Source organism: Salvia hispanica, chromosome 5 (assembly GCF_029641045.1).
Source record: "Salvia hispanica isolate PSC_SH4W2 chromosome 5, Shi_PSC_v1, whole genome shotgun sequence".
NCBI classification, from domain to species: Eukaryota; Viridiplantae; Streptophyta; class Magnoliopsida; order Lamiales; family Lamiaceae; genus Salvia; species Salvia hispanica.
In genome coordinates, this window is record NC_142696.1 from 29,418,265 (window position 1) to 29,437,141 (window position 18,877).

At 37.0% G+C, this 18,877-nt stretch overlaps 2 protein-coding genes across 4 annotated transcripts; both read left to right on the plus strand.

The window, feature by feature from the left end:
* The first annotated feature begins 790 nt into the window (after positions 1–790).
* LOC125187823 (organic cation/carnitine transporter 7-like) lies at positions 791–2,963 on the plus strand. 2 transcript variants are annotated; one of them, XM_089058377.1, is made up of 6 exons: positions 791–853; positions 991–1,259; positions 1,335–1,572; positions 1,649–2,150; positions 2,227–2,429; positions 2,625–2,963. In XM_089058377.1, exons 2-6 carry the CDS (start codon positions 991–993, stop codon positions 2,850–2,852), a joined length of 1,440 nt encoding a protein of 479 aa, XP_088914503.1. In that variant the 5' UTR covers positions 791–853; the 3' UTR covers positions 2,853–2,963. The 2 variants fall into 2 exon arrangements, with proteins under 2 accessions (XP_088914503.1, XP_047940425.2); XM_048084468.2 differs by lacking the exon at positions 791–853 and having other exon boundaries at positions 871–1,259.
* A 2,577-nt stretch (positions 2,964–5,540) lies between these two features.
* Positions 5,541–8,441, plus strand: LOC125190974 (organic cation/carnitine transporter 7-like). Of its 2 annotated transcripts, none has more exons than XM_048088414.2 (6): positions 5,541–5,645; positions 6,134–6,402; positions 6,489–6,726; positions 6,789–7,305; positions 7,389–7,591; positions 8,057–8,441. In XM_048088414.2, the coding sequence occupies exons 2-6, from the start codon at positions 6,134–6,136 to the stop codon at positions 8,282–8,284; spliced, it is 1,455 nt and encodes a 484-aa protein (XP_047944371.1). In that variant the 5' UTR covers positions 5,541–5,645; the 3' UTR covers positions 8,285–8,441. The 2 variants fall into 2 exon arrangements, with proteins under 2 accessions (XP_047944371.1, XP_047944374.1); XM_048088417.1 differs by lacking the exon at positions 5,541–5,645 and adding an exon at positions 5,966–5,984.
* The last annotated feature ends 10,436 nt before the right edge of the window (positions 8,442–18,877 follow it).

Genomic DNA, 18,877 nt, shown 5'->3' on the forward strand with positions numbered 1-18,877 from the left:
ACACACTTTAATTATTACACTCAAACTTTTCTTAAAATCCGCACCCAACTCAACCGTGACTCCTATTCGCGGACGGAGGGAGTATGTTTAACCAAGCTCAAATACTAATCTAAAGCCCATTAACCCATTTTTAAAGCCCATTATTAACCTATTTTTATGCATCTATAAAATATTAAAATGTGTTGTGTTGTTCTTTATTCAGTTCATCATCCTCACTATTTCAGGTACTCATTCTTCTATCTAGAAAATAAGTAAAACATAAATAGTACCATTTTTTTGGCAATTTCTCAAACTATCTGTGTTTGTTAATAGTGCATGCGTATATCCGATTTGATTCTGGAATTCAATCGGAACTCTTTTACACTGCAAAATAGGTTTTGGATATTTATTTGAGATATCTTACATCAATTTACTCACTTTTTATTTTCTACATTGTAACTAAGAGATGTATTTTTCATCTTTGATAGCTCCATTGCCGTTAATTTCCTTCTTTTCGGCTCTATATTGTAGCTAAGACATGCATTTACCATCTTTGATGAATAATGATTAATTCTCAATGGTAAACTTCCCCTAATAATTTATGTTACAGATAAACTAAGCTGTAAATGACACAGATTTTAATACACAATTGATAAATAAGAGAGAGAAAGGAAAAAATGTATTGGGAGTAGTGTAAATGGAGTGTGGGACTGAGATCCATATTATTAAGAATATTTAATTGTTTAAAACTTTAGAAATTGGTATAATGTTGTTGGACGACCTAAAATGGTAAAACTAGTCTATTTTTTGTGGACGGAGGTAGTATGATTTTTTAGATAGTTGTTTGTTGTTGTTTCTTCTTTAGAAGGCTGAGGTAGTATGTTGTTTGTTCTTTTCTTTGAATACTCTTTTACTATGTCTAATTCACAACATATGTTGCTGATAAAATGATGGAATTGCACCTAACAAGTTATTTTGCAATTTATGATGTTCTGATTCTTGATGGTGCAGATGGGAGATTCTGAGCATGTGTACTCTCTGGATGAAGCACTTGCTATGGTTGGCTTTGGTAAATTCCAAGGTCTGATGCTTGCTTATGGAGGAGTTGGTTATATTGCTGATGCAATGGAGATTATGATTCTCTCGTTTATCGGGGCAGCAGTTGAAGCCGAGTGGCATCTCTCTCCCGGTGAGAAGAGCTTGATATCAACTGTGGTGTTTGCAGGGATGTTGGTCGGGTCATACATCTGTGGTGTCATATCAGATACTTATGGACGAAAGTGAGATGCTCGAACTTATCTACTAGATTCGCATTTAATTTGATAGTTGATTGATTTTCATTCAATGAAGTACAGGAAGGGAATCCTATGTCTTGCCACTGTTACATCTGTTGCTGGGCTGTTGAGTGCTTTTTCACCAAATTATGCGTCGTTGCTCATATTTCGTTGCTTAGCTGGAGCAGGCCTTGGCGGTATGCATACGTTCACCACATGGTTTTTGGAATTCATCCCGGCACCAAACAGAGGTGTCTGGATGATTGTCTTTTCAAGTTTCTGGACAGTTGGAACGATATTTGAGGCCGGTCTTGCATGGGTATGTGAATCGAACACCATTCGCAAAACTAGAATTGAAACCTTGAAACATGTTTACTACTGCTATCTTTTTGCAGATTGTCATGCCAAAACTTGGCTGGAGGTGGTTACTAGCATTTTCTTCGGTACCATGCTTCATCATCCTTCTCTTGTACCGTTTTGTACCGGAATCTCCAAGGTTGTTGTGTATGAAAGGAAAATTCGAAGAGGCTCATCATATTCTGGAAAAAGCAGCACGTGTTAATGGGACAACGCTCCAGAACGGGACACTTGTTCTTGATCACATCAGGGATAACGAGTTTGCAGAACCAGAAGATGCCCCTGGAATAGATGAAGCAGACAACCACAAATCCAGTCCGTCTCCATCAACATTTCTTCTCATTTTTTCCCCAAAACTAATTAGAGCAACCCTTGCTCTGTGGTTTCTGTTTTTTGGGAATACCTTCTCGTACTATGGTGTTATACTGCTGACGTCCGAACTGAGCGGTGGTGGAAGTAAGTGTACGCCAACCAACGCGCATTCAAAGCAAAGCCAACACGCAAACCTTTATCTCGATGTTTTTATTACCAGTTTGGCAGGTAAGACCGACTAAATGTATTACACTGCGCTTACTAGGATTGTTCAGAATTAGGCTGACGACATGTGTTCTTTCAGAGGTTCCCGGCCTGATCGTGGCAGCTTTCATTGTGGACAGAGTCGGTCGCAAGCTTTCAATGATAATCATGTTCGTGGTAGCTTCAATTCTACTCATTCCTCTATTAACTCAGCAGATTGAAGCTACCACCACAGCTCTGCTCTTTGGAGCTCGTGCGTTAGTGTCAGCAACGTTCATAGTTGCCTGTATTTACGCTCCAGAGGTACACTTTTTTGATAATACTACTATATTGTTTAGTGAAAAACTGTTGCATCATCATACGAATGTTATGCAAAACTGTAGGTAGATGTCATCTTTATAGAATGAATTGTTATCTTTTCATTTTTATAAGATACCATTTTTTGTCGTATGGCACGTCTGGTTTTTTGTTTTAGCATGTTAATTTGTTGTTGGGCAGGTATATCCAACTAGCATAAGGGGAACTGCTGTTGGACTAACGACTGCTATCGGGAGAATTGGGGGCATGATATGCCCCCTCGTAGCAGTAGCTCTGGTTGCTAAGTGTCACCAGACATATGCAGTGATTCTTTTCCAGGTTGTGATTCTTGGCTGTGCTCTCAGCGTCGTCCTCTCCCCGTTTGAGACCAAGGGTAAGAATTTGGTAGACGTTCTTCAGAATGAATGATCTCGTGCAGATTATTTCGATCTTGTGTGTTCATATGATGATTGTTGTAGATTTTGGTGTAAGGTCTACAGAATGCCCAAGTAAATAAAATCGCAGATGATTTATTTGTAATTTCGCTATTTCTTCTAGTTATTCTTGGATAAAAATTCTATTTATTACTATTATCTAAATATGTTACATGTGCGGCAACTGAAGAAAAACTATTGCATTTTAGATATGCATTTTCTTGTCAAAAATGTTACACTTAGTAGAACTTTGTACAACTACTATTGTAGATTTTGTAATTTGTTTTCTCCTTCAATCGTCGTAAATCGTCTGCTCTCTCTTCTTCTGTGATACTTATCAATGAACTCATTTGTACAAAGAAGAATTACAATGGAGTCCAGCTAATCTATACGTTCATTTTCTCCAATTCCTTCTGTTTCAACAATTCCTATGACATAGTAACTGATAACGATAACTAAATCCCTCTTAATGACATTGGCTTCTTTATGTCATAGTAGTAGCTATCATAGTGACAGGATGCAAATAATATACTACTAGGAGTATTTTATAAAGGGTAGATTTTGTGATTTTGTCACTCGTTTGAGGTGTTTATCTAAAAATGTCGTACCATTTTGATAATTATTGTTTAGTATTCATTATTTCATTTTTTAGAATAAATTATTTTGTAAAAAGTTTATGGCGACCGGAATATCAATATGGCAGTTGAAATTACACATCAATTAAGTAATCAGTGTGTCATTTCGGGTATTCAACGTGTAATTTGAGTAATCAGCGTGTAGTTTTGGTTGTCACGTTGATATTTCGATCGCAAAAAATTTCAGCATGACATCTTCCTCCAAAAATGAAACTATGGGTATTAAATAATAATTGCCTCAACGATTTTAGTCTTTGGCTCATGCGAAATTGGTAGGGAGAAGTCATAATTTCATATCATATTCTCGAAGAACAACAAACTTCCTCACATGTTAACATATTCAATTCATCATCAATATTGGCGGCCAAACCTCATGAAAAGAAATGTTGGTAATTAGTTCCATTTCAATTCATCATCAATTTTATAAAATATTCATCAGTCATCACTGTTTTAAGCAATAGATAGAGCCAAGGCCTAATATCGTAACGTTTTCCATCTTATCATCTTTGTGGTCCTTATAAACTTATTTTCACTGGAGGTCCTTAAACTATAAAATAATAATATTGTAGTATGAAAATTTCCATTTCACATTTTGACATTTTTGACTCGTTTTGGACTAAATGATGCTCAAGTCATCTAACAAACTTTAGACATTTTATTAATGGGCAGATATTACACCAATTTTGGCCAGTTCAGCTTTTTAGTAGTATGAAATTTATATATCGTGAAAAAATACATCAACTTTTAATTTGCAGTAAATTTCACATGATTAAAATTTTTAGCAAATTAAAGTTTATGTATTTTTTTTAGAACATTATAAGTTTATCCTACAAACTACGTCATTTAAGGGAATCAGCATGCAGATGACATAGACGTACTTTTTAAGGGAATCGGCAATCAGATGACGTAGACATCCCAGTGTGCCACTTATATGATTAAATTTTGGTGAATTGATTTTTGTGCAAATTTACTACGGTCTACGGAGTACTATCTTTGTTCAAAGTGTCGGTGCATATATTTTTGGCACTTATTTTAGAAAATTATAATAAATAATTAAAGTAAGAAAAAAATAATGTAAAAAAAACTCTTACTTACTACATGGCATTAAAAGACGAATTCTCTAAGATATCTTAACTGTAAAATGAAGCTTTGAAGTTTTTTTTAAAATTTCTTTTAGTTCTTGTCCAATAAAAAAATACTATTAGCATCTATTTCGGGTCATTTTAACTTAAATAATTTCAATAATTTTAAATATATTTTTTATATATTATTAAATCAACTTATTTACAATAAACACATACATTAATAATTATAATATAAAATATACTCCCTCCATCCCAATAAATATGCAACATTTGCTTTTTGGCACATGATTTTATGTAGTGTTATTTTGTGAGTTAATGAAAAGAGAGTAGAAAGAAGAAAAGTAGAGAGAGTATTATTTCCATTTTTAGAAACGTTTCGTTTTAAATGGGACAGACTAAAAAGGAAAACGTTTCATTTTAAATGGGACAGACTAAAAAGGAAAACGTTTCATTTCTATGGGACAGATGGAGTATATTCTTCATTTCTTCTAATTTTAGTTTTATAATTTTTTCACTTATTATTCATATTCAGATTTTTTAGATTTTTCAAAATTAGAAATTAACGTAGAAAAACTATATGCCATTTTCAAATATAGATACCCTGCAAGAATTATTTAAATTTTTTTATATAAAAATAATTATTTTAAATATTTATTATCTAGTTCGACTCCATGATATTTCGTTTTTGGATCACGATGGTAACTGATAAGTATTTATTTCAGTCCCTGACCATTTGGTTAAGGATTGACAAGTCCAATGTCATTCGACCGTACTCTTTGGATTACTTTATTTCCAATAGTACTACATAATCTCTCGTGCTGAAAATTAAATATTTGTATTTAGTAGGACGGATGGAGTATTGTAATTGATTTTTTTTTTGCATATCAGAGCTTAATTCTAGTGCTTTTTTTTTTTCTTTTTTTTTTCCTATACGAAGTTTTATTAGAATAATACTGAGGAAATATGGAAACCAATGTACTGTTAATATAAAAAATTGTTGACCGATCAGGTGCCGTGTGCAACATTCCTTTGTCAACGGAGGGGATACCGAATACTCCTTCTCTAACTGTAAGAACCCCTCTTTGCTTATGCTTCTCTTCTCGATTCTTACTGCTAATTGGTTCATCACTGCTGCTATTACGGCAATTGATGAATCTTAATTCGTTGTTATGATGCAAAATGAGGAGAACTTGTATATGATTCTCTCTGGTTGAGCGGAATATATTCTTCCGACATTTACATTGACAGTGCACTGACGACGCTAGAAATTAAGTTCATTTTCTCCAGATTCATTCACCGATTGTTATGATTTTGCTAACAATTCAAAAAGAAGACAAAATGTGCAAAGTGTGAATCTTATCTTATTCATTTTCCCAGTTTTTTTATACTAATGATTAATCCTCAACGGTAAACTTCCCCTAATTTATTTATGATCATGTATGATTTTTTTTAGGTTTAAATTTTTCCACCATATCACATGAAGCATTTTGCAATTTTTTATGTCAAATTCAGAGCATATGCAACTCTTTCCCATCTTCTCATTCTTGATTGTGCAGATGGCAGGTTCCGAGCATGTGTACTCTCTGGACGAAGCACTTGCTACGGTCGGATTTGGCAAATACCAAGGTCTGATGCTAGCTTATGGAGGACTTGGTTATATTGCTGATGCAATGGAGATTATGATTCTCTCGTTTATTGGAGCAGCAGTTGAATCGGAGTGGCATCTATCTCCTAGTGAGAAGAGCTTGATATCAACTGTGGTCTTCGCAGGGATGTTGGTCGGGTCGTATTTTTGGGGTGTCATATCAGATGCTTATGGACGAAAGTGAGATGCTCGAACTTATCTGCTAGATTCTCATTTAATTTAATAGTTGCCTTGATTTTCATTGAATGAAGTACGTCCATTTCCAGGAAGGGAATCCTAGGTCTTGCCACTTTTACATCTGTTGCTGGGCTATTAAGTGCTTTTTCCCCAAATTACATGTCATTGCTCGTACTTCGTTGCCTAGCTGGAGTCGGTCTTGGGGGTATGCATACCTTCACCACATGGTTTTTGGAATTCATCCCGGTACCAAACAGAGGTGTCTGGATGATTGTCTTTTCAAGTTTCTGGACAATCGGAACAATATTCGAGGCCGGTCTTGCATGGGTATGTAATTGTCACTCTTCTCTCTTGCTCTTGAAACCTTGAAAGTTGCTATCTTTTTACAGATTGTCATGCCTAATTTTGGCTGGAGGTGCTTACTCGCAATTTCTTCTGGACCTTGCTTCATCGTACTTCTCTTGTACTGTTTAGTACCAGAATCTCCAAGGTTTTTATGTATGAAAGGGAAATTTAAAGAGGCTCATCATATTCTGCAAAAAGCAGCACACTTTAATGGGACAACGCTCCAAAACGGGACACTTGTTCTTGATCATATCAAGGATGATAACGAGCTTGCAGCACCAGAAGATGCCCCTTTGCTGTCCCCGATAGTAGATGAAGCAGACAACTACAAAGGCAGCCCATCTCCCTCATCACTTCTTCTCCTCTTTTCTCCAAAATTAATTAGAACTACCCTTGCTCTATGGTTTCTATATTTTGGGAATACCTTCTCATACTATGGTGTTATACTGCTGACATCTGAACTGAGCAGTGGTGGAAGTCAGTGTACCCCAACCATGTTGCACTCAGAGAAAAACGAAAACGCAAGCCTTTATCTAGATGTTTTTATTACTAGTTTGGCAGGTAAGACCGACTTTGATCTGACTAAAAGTTTTACAGCACGCTTACTAGTATTTTGATTAGGCTGACGGCAAGTGTTCTTGCAGAGGTTCCTGGTCTCATTGTAGCAGCCTTCATCGTGGACAGAGTCGGTCGCAAACTTTGCATGATAATCATGTTTGTGGTGGCTTCAATTCTACTTATCCCGCTATTAACTCGTCAGAATGAGGCTACCACCACAGCTCTGATGTTTGGAACTCGTGCATTAGTTTCAGCAACGTTCATAGTTGCTTGTATTTATGCCCCAGAGGTACATTCCATATATCCCGTCATAGTTGTGGCGTTTCGTTTGGGCACGGAAATTAAGGAATATATAGTTTAGTTAGTTCAGTGGAGTGAAACTAAGTAAAAAGATAATAAAGTAGAACTGAGAAAAAAATAAATAATAGAAGTGGGAGTAAAGTAAGAGAGATTATGTGTTGAAATTTTCCATAACGGGAAGTGACTCAACTGTATTGGACGGCCCAAAAAAGAATACGAACTGGAATAGGACGAAGGGAGTATATCTTTTTTTTGTGAAAATGTTGCATGATCAGGTTGTCACCATCCAAGGAATGTTATGCAAAACTAAAGGTAGATGTGATCTTCCTAGGATAAATTGTTATCTTTTTGCATATGTATAGGATTGTTACTTGAGAGACCATTATAGGATAAATTATTGTCTTTTGGCACATCTGGTTTATTGTTTTGGCATCTTGATTTGTTGTTGCGCAAGGTATATCCAACTAGCATAAGGGGGAACGCTGTTGGACTAACGTCTGCTGTCGGGAGAATTGGAGGCATGATCTGCCCCCTCGTAGCAGTAGCACTGGTTGCTAATTGCCAGCAGATATATGCAGTTATTCTTTTCCAGGTTGTGATTCTTGGCTGTGCTCTCAGCGTCGTCCTCTCCCCGTTTGAGACGAAGGGTAGGAACTTGGTCGACATTCTTGAGAGTGAATGATTGTTCATATCAGTTAGATAATATATGTTCATGTGATGTGATGATTGTTGTAGACGTTAAGTGTAAGGTCTTGCAGTTAATTACTTATGCTGCAGAATGTGGAAATAAATAAAATTGCAGAAGATTTATATATAACGCCCCTCTCTATTTCTCTGTATCTCTCATTGTTTTCTTCTGCAATCCTCTCTTTCTTTTTTTTCCCCTTCAATCTTCACCCTTGTCTTCTTCAATTGTGTGCTCTCTTCTGCTCATCAATCGTCTATGAATAAAACTTGTTTCGGTTTCGCAGATGGGGAAAGTTTATTCGATTGATTGATTTATTTAACTATTGAAAAACTTCTCCGAATATGGTGGTGGCGTATAAGGGGAGAGATTATTGTAGAGGCCAAGTCGTAGCTGCAAAATGGCGGTGTTGAGTTGTTTAAGGCAGAGGATACAACTCAAGGATTCAATGGATACAATCTCAAGCTTTCATCGGAATAACTTGAGTATTGTAAACTTAGAACGAGTGAAACCGATGAAGACAAGAACTTGAATTGCAAAACGAAAAGTAAACATTATTAATAGAACGAATCAAGAGAGAAAATGGATCGGGAATGGTTAAGAGAGTGTTGTGTGTGGTAACTACTCCATCTGAAGACTCTTCTCAACAATATTCTCTCTCATACTTTAGCATTTATCCAATTTAACTATTTATTTTCATTTTTACAAAACGAATATGCAAAAGTGACCGGGACTCCTAATGGCGGACGGAGGGAGTAACTTATAACAAACAATACACATTCAAATATAAAGCCTCCAATGGTTATCAAGATCAACAGTCAGGACTTAAGCTCCTAAGATCGGCTCATCCGATGATCTCAGCAGCGCTCGCGTATTTAGCCTTCATGTCTTAGTTCCTTTGGCTGTGGTCGAGCTATCACACTACTACAAATATAACACACACTCAATAGAGCCTAGGAGACGTGATCAACTTATCCTAGGTGTAAAGTTCCACGATCAGTATTCAGCTGCGTGAGAGCATAAAATCAACATGTTCTCGATAAATAATGGAAATCAATTAGACTTTAGGATTCATGTGAACAAGCAACCCGAAACAAGCTAGGAGTAGTCTTCCCTCTTTATCGTGATTCCCTTGCATTTTTTTTTCTTCTCGTTTTGGCCTCCACTCTCCTCTTGATCAAAAATCCAAAACTAAACTATTTAACTGCTTTTTAGTTAGGTTTACTAGTTTTAGCAATTAATCTCCTCCATGTGGGTTCGACACCTTTTATACTGCATTGCACGTCTATATACTTGCAGAAATAGTATTTTTAGGGAATTATTATTTGTATTGTGTACTTAACTTACACCCTAAAAATCACAACACCTATCATCCCCCTTTCGCTTTTTATTTGATCACTTTGGTGGAGGAGTAGCCTTCTCGCCAGCAATCACGCTGGCAGTAGTTGCATTCGTCGTCAAGCTCTCACTTGCTCCCTCTTAATTGAACAATCGTTGAGGCTGAAATCTTCATTAGGGACTGTGACGGTATACACCAGTTAATACAATGCATTCACTTGTTCCATCACATCCTAAGCATTACTCCCCGTAGCTCCGTCATTGCCAAAAATTATCTTCCAGACCTCCCAGAAAGGCCATAGCTTGTTTCTCATGAAACGAGGATTGCTATCATTCTGTTATTGAAAAATATGACTTGATTAGCTAAGTCAATTAAATCTTATAAACAAGTAACAAGGAGTAAAAACATACATTCACTATTTGCGTCCATTAATCATTTTCACAATCAATTTTGAATTACCATTGCTATTAATTTAAAGTCTAATCCACTTCGGCCCATAATAGTAACCAAGGAAGAATAATTCTTCTTCCGAGAAGAGATCCTTGACTGAACGTGAGGATTGACCTAAATATATGAGGTTGGGAGCTCAAGTTTTAGGGCTTCTTCTATATTGTTGTGGTATTCGGATCGAAATCCATTATCAGACTTCCACTCTTGAGCCTCAAGCTCCTTCGTTGTTGCAGCCAATATTTCTTCTTCCTTTCCAGACCAACTACGCCTGGACCTATCACCTCTGTTCGCTCTACGTTCATCGGCCATTTCGAACTGCAACAATGTGAACGGAAAATACACAAGTTACTTCACTCATACACAGAAGTAGCTACATAAAGCATTGGTTAATTGCATAAACAACACTGGACAATCACTGCATCAACAATTTTGCATTCCTAGAACCAATTGAACCTACCGATGAACAATTGATAAACAACAAATAAACCATTTCAGTCACTAAATAAACAAAACATTGCAAATACTCCAAAAACAACAATGCATTCCAATACATAAACCAACAAATTCACTTAGAGAAAGGTTTGAACAGATAATAAATTTTCAGCACTTTTATCTCTATATTTCAATGCATAAATAAACAAAAACAATATAAACAACACTATGCATGACAATACATAAACCGAACACTGTATAAAATCAAATAAACACGCCCCCCAAGAAAAAAAAACTCTCGAAAATTAGAGAAAAACAATCTAAACAAAATAACATAAACGCTTGTAATGTGGAAGCAATAAATCCACAATTGATGTGGATGCATAATGTAAATGAGTAAACTGACCAGATTCTCCATGATGTGGAAGCACAATATAAAACCACTTAGAAGCGAGAAAAACATGGTGAGAATCTAGAGGGGTGGTGATGCACTTTTTATTAGCACTAAAAACTACCTGCAAGTATACAAGGTAGATCTAGTATAACTAAAGGTCTATACCGGATATCAAACACAGGAAAAACAATCACAAATTGGCTACTTTCTACTAAGCGTCTTTCACTATTTGGAAAACTGAGAGAATTTTTTTTTCGAAAATTAAAAACTTAAAAAGCGTAATAAACAACTTGAGCAAATAAAACGCAGAGAAAACAATATGAGATAAGAGAATTCCAGGGATGTGCATTCACAGTTATGGTTATACAAATTCCTACTACAATACCTAGCAAAGTTCTTACTTTAGTAGGACGAGTCACCTTATTTATGCCCATGCGAAACAAACGTATATTACTAACACTAGGGTTGTCAATCCTAGATCCGTAACTCCTAAAAGCTCCTGAGACCCTTGAAAAGTCCTCACTCTCAATTAACAGTGCTGTTTTAAGGGAAGTTAATTGTAGTGTCTACTAAGTGGATCTAACTCGCCACCTCCTCTCACAATTATGTAGCAAGTTATATTAAATCACCACAGAATGTGTTACTCAAACGTGAAGCATTATCCAATTACTTAGTGTAGAAACGAATTAAGAACAAAACGGATATTAAATAGCAAAACGAAATTGTATAACTAAAGTCGTTACTAACACATCCCTAGAATCGTACGAGTATCCCTAGAATCGTCTGAGTTTAGTTACACATGATAGAATAAGCTAAAAACATAGATTGTAGGGAAAACAAAAAGAACATAAGAACTAAAGCAATAAACCCAAAGGTTGAATCCTTGTAGCCTTGATCTTCTCTTGATTCCTTCTTCAACCCCTTGCACAAAGAAGAACTTTCAGAGTTATGCTCTGGAATTATTTTGCAAAAGATGCTCCCTTGTTGAAAAGGTTTGAGGGGGTATATATAGCTGAATTTTCGATCCTCATTAGAAAAGGAAAAAGTGGCTAAGTATGGTAAATCTTGGTGAGAAAGAAAGTCAAAATCGTGCGCCGCGTTTTCCTAGCGGGCCGCTGCACCTTGGCCAGCGGTCGTTGTGGGTTGATCCGTAGCCTCTGTCTCTTGAACAACGGTCTGATACGCTAGGATTTTGCACTATTTTAGGGCCATTATTTGGTCCTTTTTTATGTCAAAGTCACTCTACACGTCCATTAATTGCTTATTTTGTCTATTTTGGTATTTTGACGTGTTTTGTGAGAAACGTGCATAATTGAGCCGAAAAAGGGAGCCAAAACGCAGAATCTAGAAATCTGGAGTCAGAGCGCGACCGGCGGCCGGCGACCGCCGCGGATGTGTGCGGCGCCCGCCGGCGCCCGGCAGGCAGATCAATGCAGCGGTCCGCCTCGGAAAAATGCACTTGGAAGAGAAGTCTCGTCCGGCGACCGCCGGAAGTCGTGCGGCGGTCCGCCGCCGAGGGAACAGACTCTCTGGACTCCAACGCGGCGACCGTTGGCCAAGGTGCGGCGCCCGTCGGAGAAAGGCGGTGAATCCGAGAAGCCCTAGATTTGCGCCCAGATTTACCATATTTTGGAGATCTTTTCCTTCTACAACAAGGATTGGTTTTTCCCTATAAATAAGACCTCAAGCTTCATCAAAAGAGAAGAGAACTTCTACTTGCAAAATACTTCATAGAGATCAAGACCTAGAGTACTTCAATTGTGTAAGAAGTTGGAGAAGGATTTCAAGAACATCAAGAACAACAAGGATTCAACCTACGGATTTTATTTGCTTTAGTTTTATGTTCAAATTGTCTTCCCTTCAATCTATGTTTTTAGCTTATTCAATTATATTCAATTATGTGTAACTAAACTCATAGGATTCTAGGGATGTGTTAGTAACGACTTTGGTTATACAAATTCCTTTTTCTATTTAATATCCGTTTTGTTTTTACTTTGTTTCTTCCCTAAGTATTCTTGATGTTGCATGATTGAGTGACACAATCTTGTATGATTTAATATAACTTGCTTCATAACTGTGACAGAGTTCTAGCGAGTTAGATTCACTTAGTAGACACTACAGTTAGCTTCCCTTAAACTGGCACTGTTAATTGAGAGTGAGGACTTTTCAAGGGTCTTAGGCGCTTTTGGAGTTACGTGTTAGGATTGAAAACCCTAACTTTGTAATCAACGTTTGTATCGCATGAGCATAAGCTAGGTGACTCGTCCTTTCAAAGTAAAAACTGTGCTAGGGTATTGTAGTTGGAATTTTGTATAACCATAACTGTGAACACACATCCCTGGGATTCCCTTATCTCTACCGTCTTTCTCCTTGTTTTATTTGCTTTTAGTTGGTCTATGCTTTTTATTGTATTTAGTTCTCCAAAAGTTTTCAAAACCTACTTGTTTTTCCAGATAGTAATTGAGTCTTAGTAGAGGATAGACACTTTGTGTTTGCCTTCCCCGTGTTCGATATCCGGTACTAACCTTTAGCTATACTATATATACTATGTATACTTGCAGGTTTATTTAGTACTAATAAAAAGTGCATCACGGTCGCTGCACTTTGTTTCAGCGCTCGCTGGCAATCGTCCTGTAGCTTCTGGATCGTTCGGAGCGGTCGTTATGCACACCCTAGCGGTCGCTGGGTGTGTTCCTCTTTTCATGCACAACTTTCCCGGAGTGGATTGCTACTGGCTCAGTGGTCTGTGGCCGCCAGCGGTCACTGGCTGAGTTGCAGCGGACCGCTGGACGTCTCGAAAGCTCCAGATTTCCAACTTCGACTTTTGGCTATCTTTTTAGGCTCAATCTTGCACATTTCTTGTTGGGGTTTGTATACTAAAAGATGCTTCGAGCGTACATGCCTTTGTACAGTCAGCTTGTGCATGTATACGAGAAACGCCACATCCACTTGTTTACCTATTTATGAGAATAAATAATATAATATAAATGGTTTATTATTGAAATATGATAAACAAGTCTAAGGCTTTTTACTAAGAAGGTCAAGTAGGGAAATTCGATGAATCTCCTCATGAGTTTTCCAGTAGGGGACTTGGCCAGATCTAGTAAGAAGAAAAACGTATTCACAACCTAGATAGGCTTTGGCTACCTATTGGAACGGTTGCGGTGTTTGTGATAATTCTCTCTTACCTAAGATGAGATTAGTAACACCGGTGTGGTAAAGCACTGAAAGGATCTAATCCGAAATGTATTCTTTATTGCTATCTACTGAAAGAATATATTTCAAGAAAGTTTAGTATTTTCTAGTCTATGATATTAATATCAATATTGTTTATTCAATCAAACGCCACTTTGACTTATCAATATGTGAGAGTTTGTACGTAACTCAAGTTCATGATATCTTGGGTGGTAGTAATTGAATAACATGAAGGTATTGGAATATTATTTCATAGAATTCGCGTGCCCAGTGTGGTATGATTAAATCCCTAAAAGGGTGATCCCCAATGAGGTGTTTGAAAGAGGAATTTATTATTCAGAAATCTGCGCAGTTGGAATTTATTCCACGAATAATAAATAAAGTTTCAAACTAGAAAAACACTTTGGAGAATTAATTTAATTCTAGTCATAGCAGACAAAAGAATTAAATTGATGGATCAAGATAATCTTAAACGCGGGAAATATTATAAAATAAAATGGACCCAAGTTATTTGTAATTTGGTGATTTAAGTGGGAGTGCAATATTATTCTTTAGTGGAATAAAATAATATTCCATTGATAATATATTAAATCATGGGTCATTTGATTTAATTAGTAATTTATCTAATGGGTGAGCCCAACACTTAAGTCATTCCATGGATCCCCTTACTAGCCCAATAAGGTCCACTATAAATATAGAATGAAAGGGAAACCCTAGCATACAATCCAAGACAACACAAAACCCTAACCCTAGCCTTGAAATCGGCGCCTCCTTCCTTCTCTCTCTTGGTCTCGATTTTCGAGCCATAGTTGTGGGAGAATTAGGGTTTTGATTATTGTTCTTGATCTATTCTAATTCATAGGATTAGATCTAGACAATTTGGTGTTTGTATTGGTTTTCCCTAGATCCATTCAAAGTTATTTAATTGGTTTTCTAAGATCCGCCCACACGGATGGAGAATCAAGGACGAGGGAATAGTACGGAAGATTCGTGGTCGATAAACCAAGGATCTCCGGGTGGTGCAGCTAGCAACTTCAATCCAATGATGGATTATGAGGTAACAATCGAATCTACATCAAATTGCATGATTATGTGTTTATTTGGTGTTATATCTATAGATCTATGTTAATTGCATGAAATTGGAGTCGAATGCATAATCACCTAAATAGATCCGTTCTAGGACCTGTTTGGTTTCCGTGTCTTCCGCTGCGGTAGTCCCAACATTTCTCACAAAACACGTCAAAATACCAAAATAGAAAAAATATGCAATTAATGGACGTGTAATGGAACTTTGACACTCAAAATAGACCAAATAAGGGCATTAAAACACAAAATTCGAGCATATCAGGTGGCGGCTTTTACATTTATAGGAATTATTAGGGCAACATAAAGATAGTTCTATCATTAACTTAAATTAATGAGGATAATTTTGACAATCATAGTTTCAATCCTTATTTGTGACTTATTGTGCCAAACACTTAAATAGGATAACTCACAATTATCTTAAGCAACCAAACACCCAATCAAGATAAATTAACCAATCGAAACTATGATAACTATTACAAACTGTATCACATCTAGTCTGAACATGACATAACTACCAAACTGTTTTTAAGTTAGTTCTTCGAGTTGCTTTATTTGTGATTGCATATTTCTCTCTAGAGATGCCAAGGTGTACGGTTCGGGCGGTTAACTGTGAAACCGTAACCGGCGGTTACGGAACCGTAAGATTTAAATGGAACCGAAATCGTCACTTTTAGAACCATGGGCCAATTCAGGTTTCAAAATTCCAGAATCGAAACTGTGTCGGAACCCCCGGTTCTAGGCGGTTTTAAACCGGAACCATGAAAAACCGTGAAACCGAGCCGGAATCGAGCAAACCGCTGCGATTCAGAACTGTGTTAAACCATAAAAAAAACCGCTGAAAACCATTGGTTCGAATCCAAACCGGCGGTTTCAAAATCGGAAATGCAATCTAGATGCCTATCTACCATTCAAAATTTCAAACACACCCTTAAATGTTAGATTCGATAAAAGTTTATCGGGTAAACTAGACGTGGCCACGGTTCGGAACCGGCGGTTCCGGTTCGTCGAATGCTGGAACCGTAACCAGCCCGGATACCGGTTATCCGGTTCCGGTTACTATCCGCCGATTTTTCAGCGGTGCCGGGCCGGTTTCGGTTCGGTTCCGTTTTTTTTAAAATTTTTTTTTTTTATTATAACTTTTAAATTTTATAGTAAAATCCAAAGAGAATTAATAACGATAAAGAATTGCAATTTTATTGATTTGAAACTTTGAATGTAAATTTCTACAATACAATTACAAGTTACAACTTACAAGTTACAAAATACAACAATACAACTATACACTTGAATTTAAAATTTAAATACAAAATTACAATTTACAAAAAACTTATTAAAAGTAAAGTTGAAACAATTAGAAAAAAAAAGAAATAAAAGGAAAAGGACTTGAACTCAACTTAAATTTAAAATTTAAGTTGAGGTGCCTACGTATCCTTAATGCTCAATTGCATTGAGGAATCAAAGTCCACGTAGTTCTCTTACCTTGCTTACCTTGTTGGTTGGCGGTTGACGACGGTTGGCCTTCATTCTTCACCTTCATCCTCGGTGTCGGTGAAGGTTTCCTCACTCTCTTCACGAGCATCCCAATCTGGTTTTTGCGCTCTCTTTGTAGCTTTTCCCCAATCATCAAGTAACATCATAGCTTCCATATTTCTCGCGGAGAGTTTGTTTTTTCTCACGTCCAAGACACATGCTCCAACACTGAAAGCGGACTCGACGACAACGGTGGAAGCCGGGACTGCAAAGATCTCCTTAGCCATTGACACAAGTATGGGATAATCTTTCTCGTGTGTTCCCCACCACTCTAGGACGTCGATTTGGGCGGGTGTAGGACCTGCATCACTAAAAGTATGGTGGCGTGCTTCCAAATAAAAATCTAATTCGCTTACCGATCCCATTGAGGTGGGCCTTGAGCTTGAGCCTGTGCCGTAGCCCTATAAGTCGGCTAATTGTGATTGAGCATCAGGGTCATCATAAGCAAAACCAAAACCGTCATATTGCTGCTGTTGAGGAGCAAGTTGTGTACGTGGATGAATTTGGTGGGTACAGTTATACTTTTCTTCATATTCGGCAAAGAGAGTACGCAAGCTACTTTTAAATTGAGCTTGAACAAGTGATCTATCAGAAATGGTTAGTTCAAAAACTCTCGAGGTTTCATCATCATCATAAGGCAAATTTTGAAGTGGACTAAGATCAATAGAACGCAAATTTTGATAATAGAAATCTAAGATCTTAGTTGTGCCAGATAATTTCCATTTCGGATCCAAGCACTTAGCAATTAAAAACACAGTTGGAATTTCACTAAAATACTTCAACCATTTTTCAATCATATAAAATAAAACACACATTAACTCACGAGATCTAGCATTTTTCATGCATGTTTTAAAACCAAGTGCTATATACATGCAATGCTCTAACACACGAACAGATGTGCAATAGTAAACACCCGATAATTCAACGGTTGCACATTTGAAAGCTTTGAACAATTGACATAAACTCATGCTTTGGTCCCAACAATTAGGCGTAAGAACTATATCACCATAGGGATTAGTTCTAAAAAAATCGCACAAAGCATCTTTATGCTCCAAAGTAGAATTGAGGCAATCATATGTAGAGTTCCATCTAGTAGACACATCCATTATAAAAGTTGTATACCTAATGTTTCTGTTACGGCAATATTTTTTCCAAGCCTTGCCAAGCTTGAAAGGGATCGCTCTATCTGCATTTCTAATAGGATCAACATGCTTTTGTCATAAAGAAAGCGCATCTTGTACACATAAGTTCAAAATATGACATACACATCTTTGATGAAAATACTTACCATCAATAATCGGAGAACACACATCAATCAAGTCGCTAATACTTGCAGTATTAGCAGTTGCATTATCGAAAGCAATAGAAAACACCTTATTGCATAATTGATATTCATTCAAAATTTGAATAAATTAAAAAAGCAATTGCATTTGCAGTGTGTGGTGTAGGAAAATCTCTAAAAGCAATTAAACGTTTGTTCAAAGACCAACTATTGTCCATAAAGTGAACCGTAATTCCCATGTATGCATGCTTTTGGAAAGCATCAGTCCATACATTAGAGCAAATATTCACTTTGTGTCCCAAGTTATTCAAATATCGTGATAAATCTTTTTTCATTTCAGAAAATTGATTTTTGGTAGATCGTTGAATACTAGTTCTAGGTAGTCTTTTTGAGTTCAAATTATAACACTCTTTCATCGAATCTTTGTAATCTTGATTATCATAAATTTTGAAAGGAAGATGATGCATGATAGCAAATTTAGCCATAACTTCAATAATGCTTATGATCATATCTTAAAAGAGCGGAGGACGGCGTACCTGTTTGAGACGAAACGGAGGCGGAGCCATGGGCACTCGCACTTTGGAAGTTGAGTTGGGTTTGGCTAGCGCTATGCTCATATAGTTTGGGATTAATCTTCTGCATGTGACGGATGAGAGAGCCATATCCCCCGGACTTCTTGAATTTGTATTTTTGGTGCAGTAGTTACAATATGCCATAAAAAATATCGGCACTTCATTAGCGGAAGACACTATTGGGACCTTTTTGAAATGTTTCACAAATATATCAGATTTATATTTAGATTTTTCTCCGCGGCCGTCTTGTGAGGGGGGGGGGGGGGGGGCATTTCCTCATTTTCATGGTCACCGTCACTGTCCTCATTAT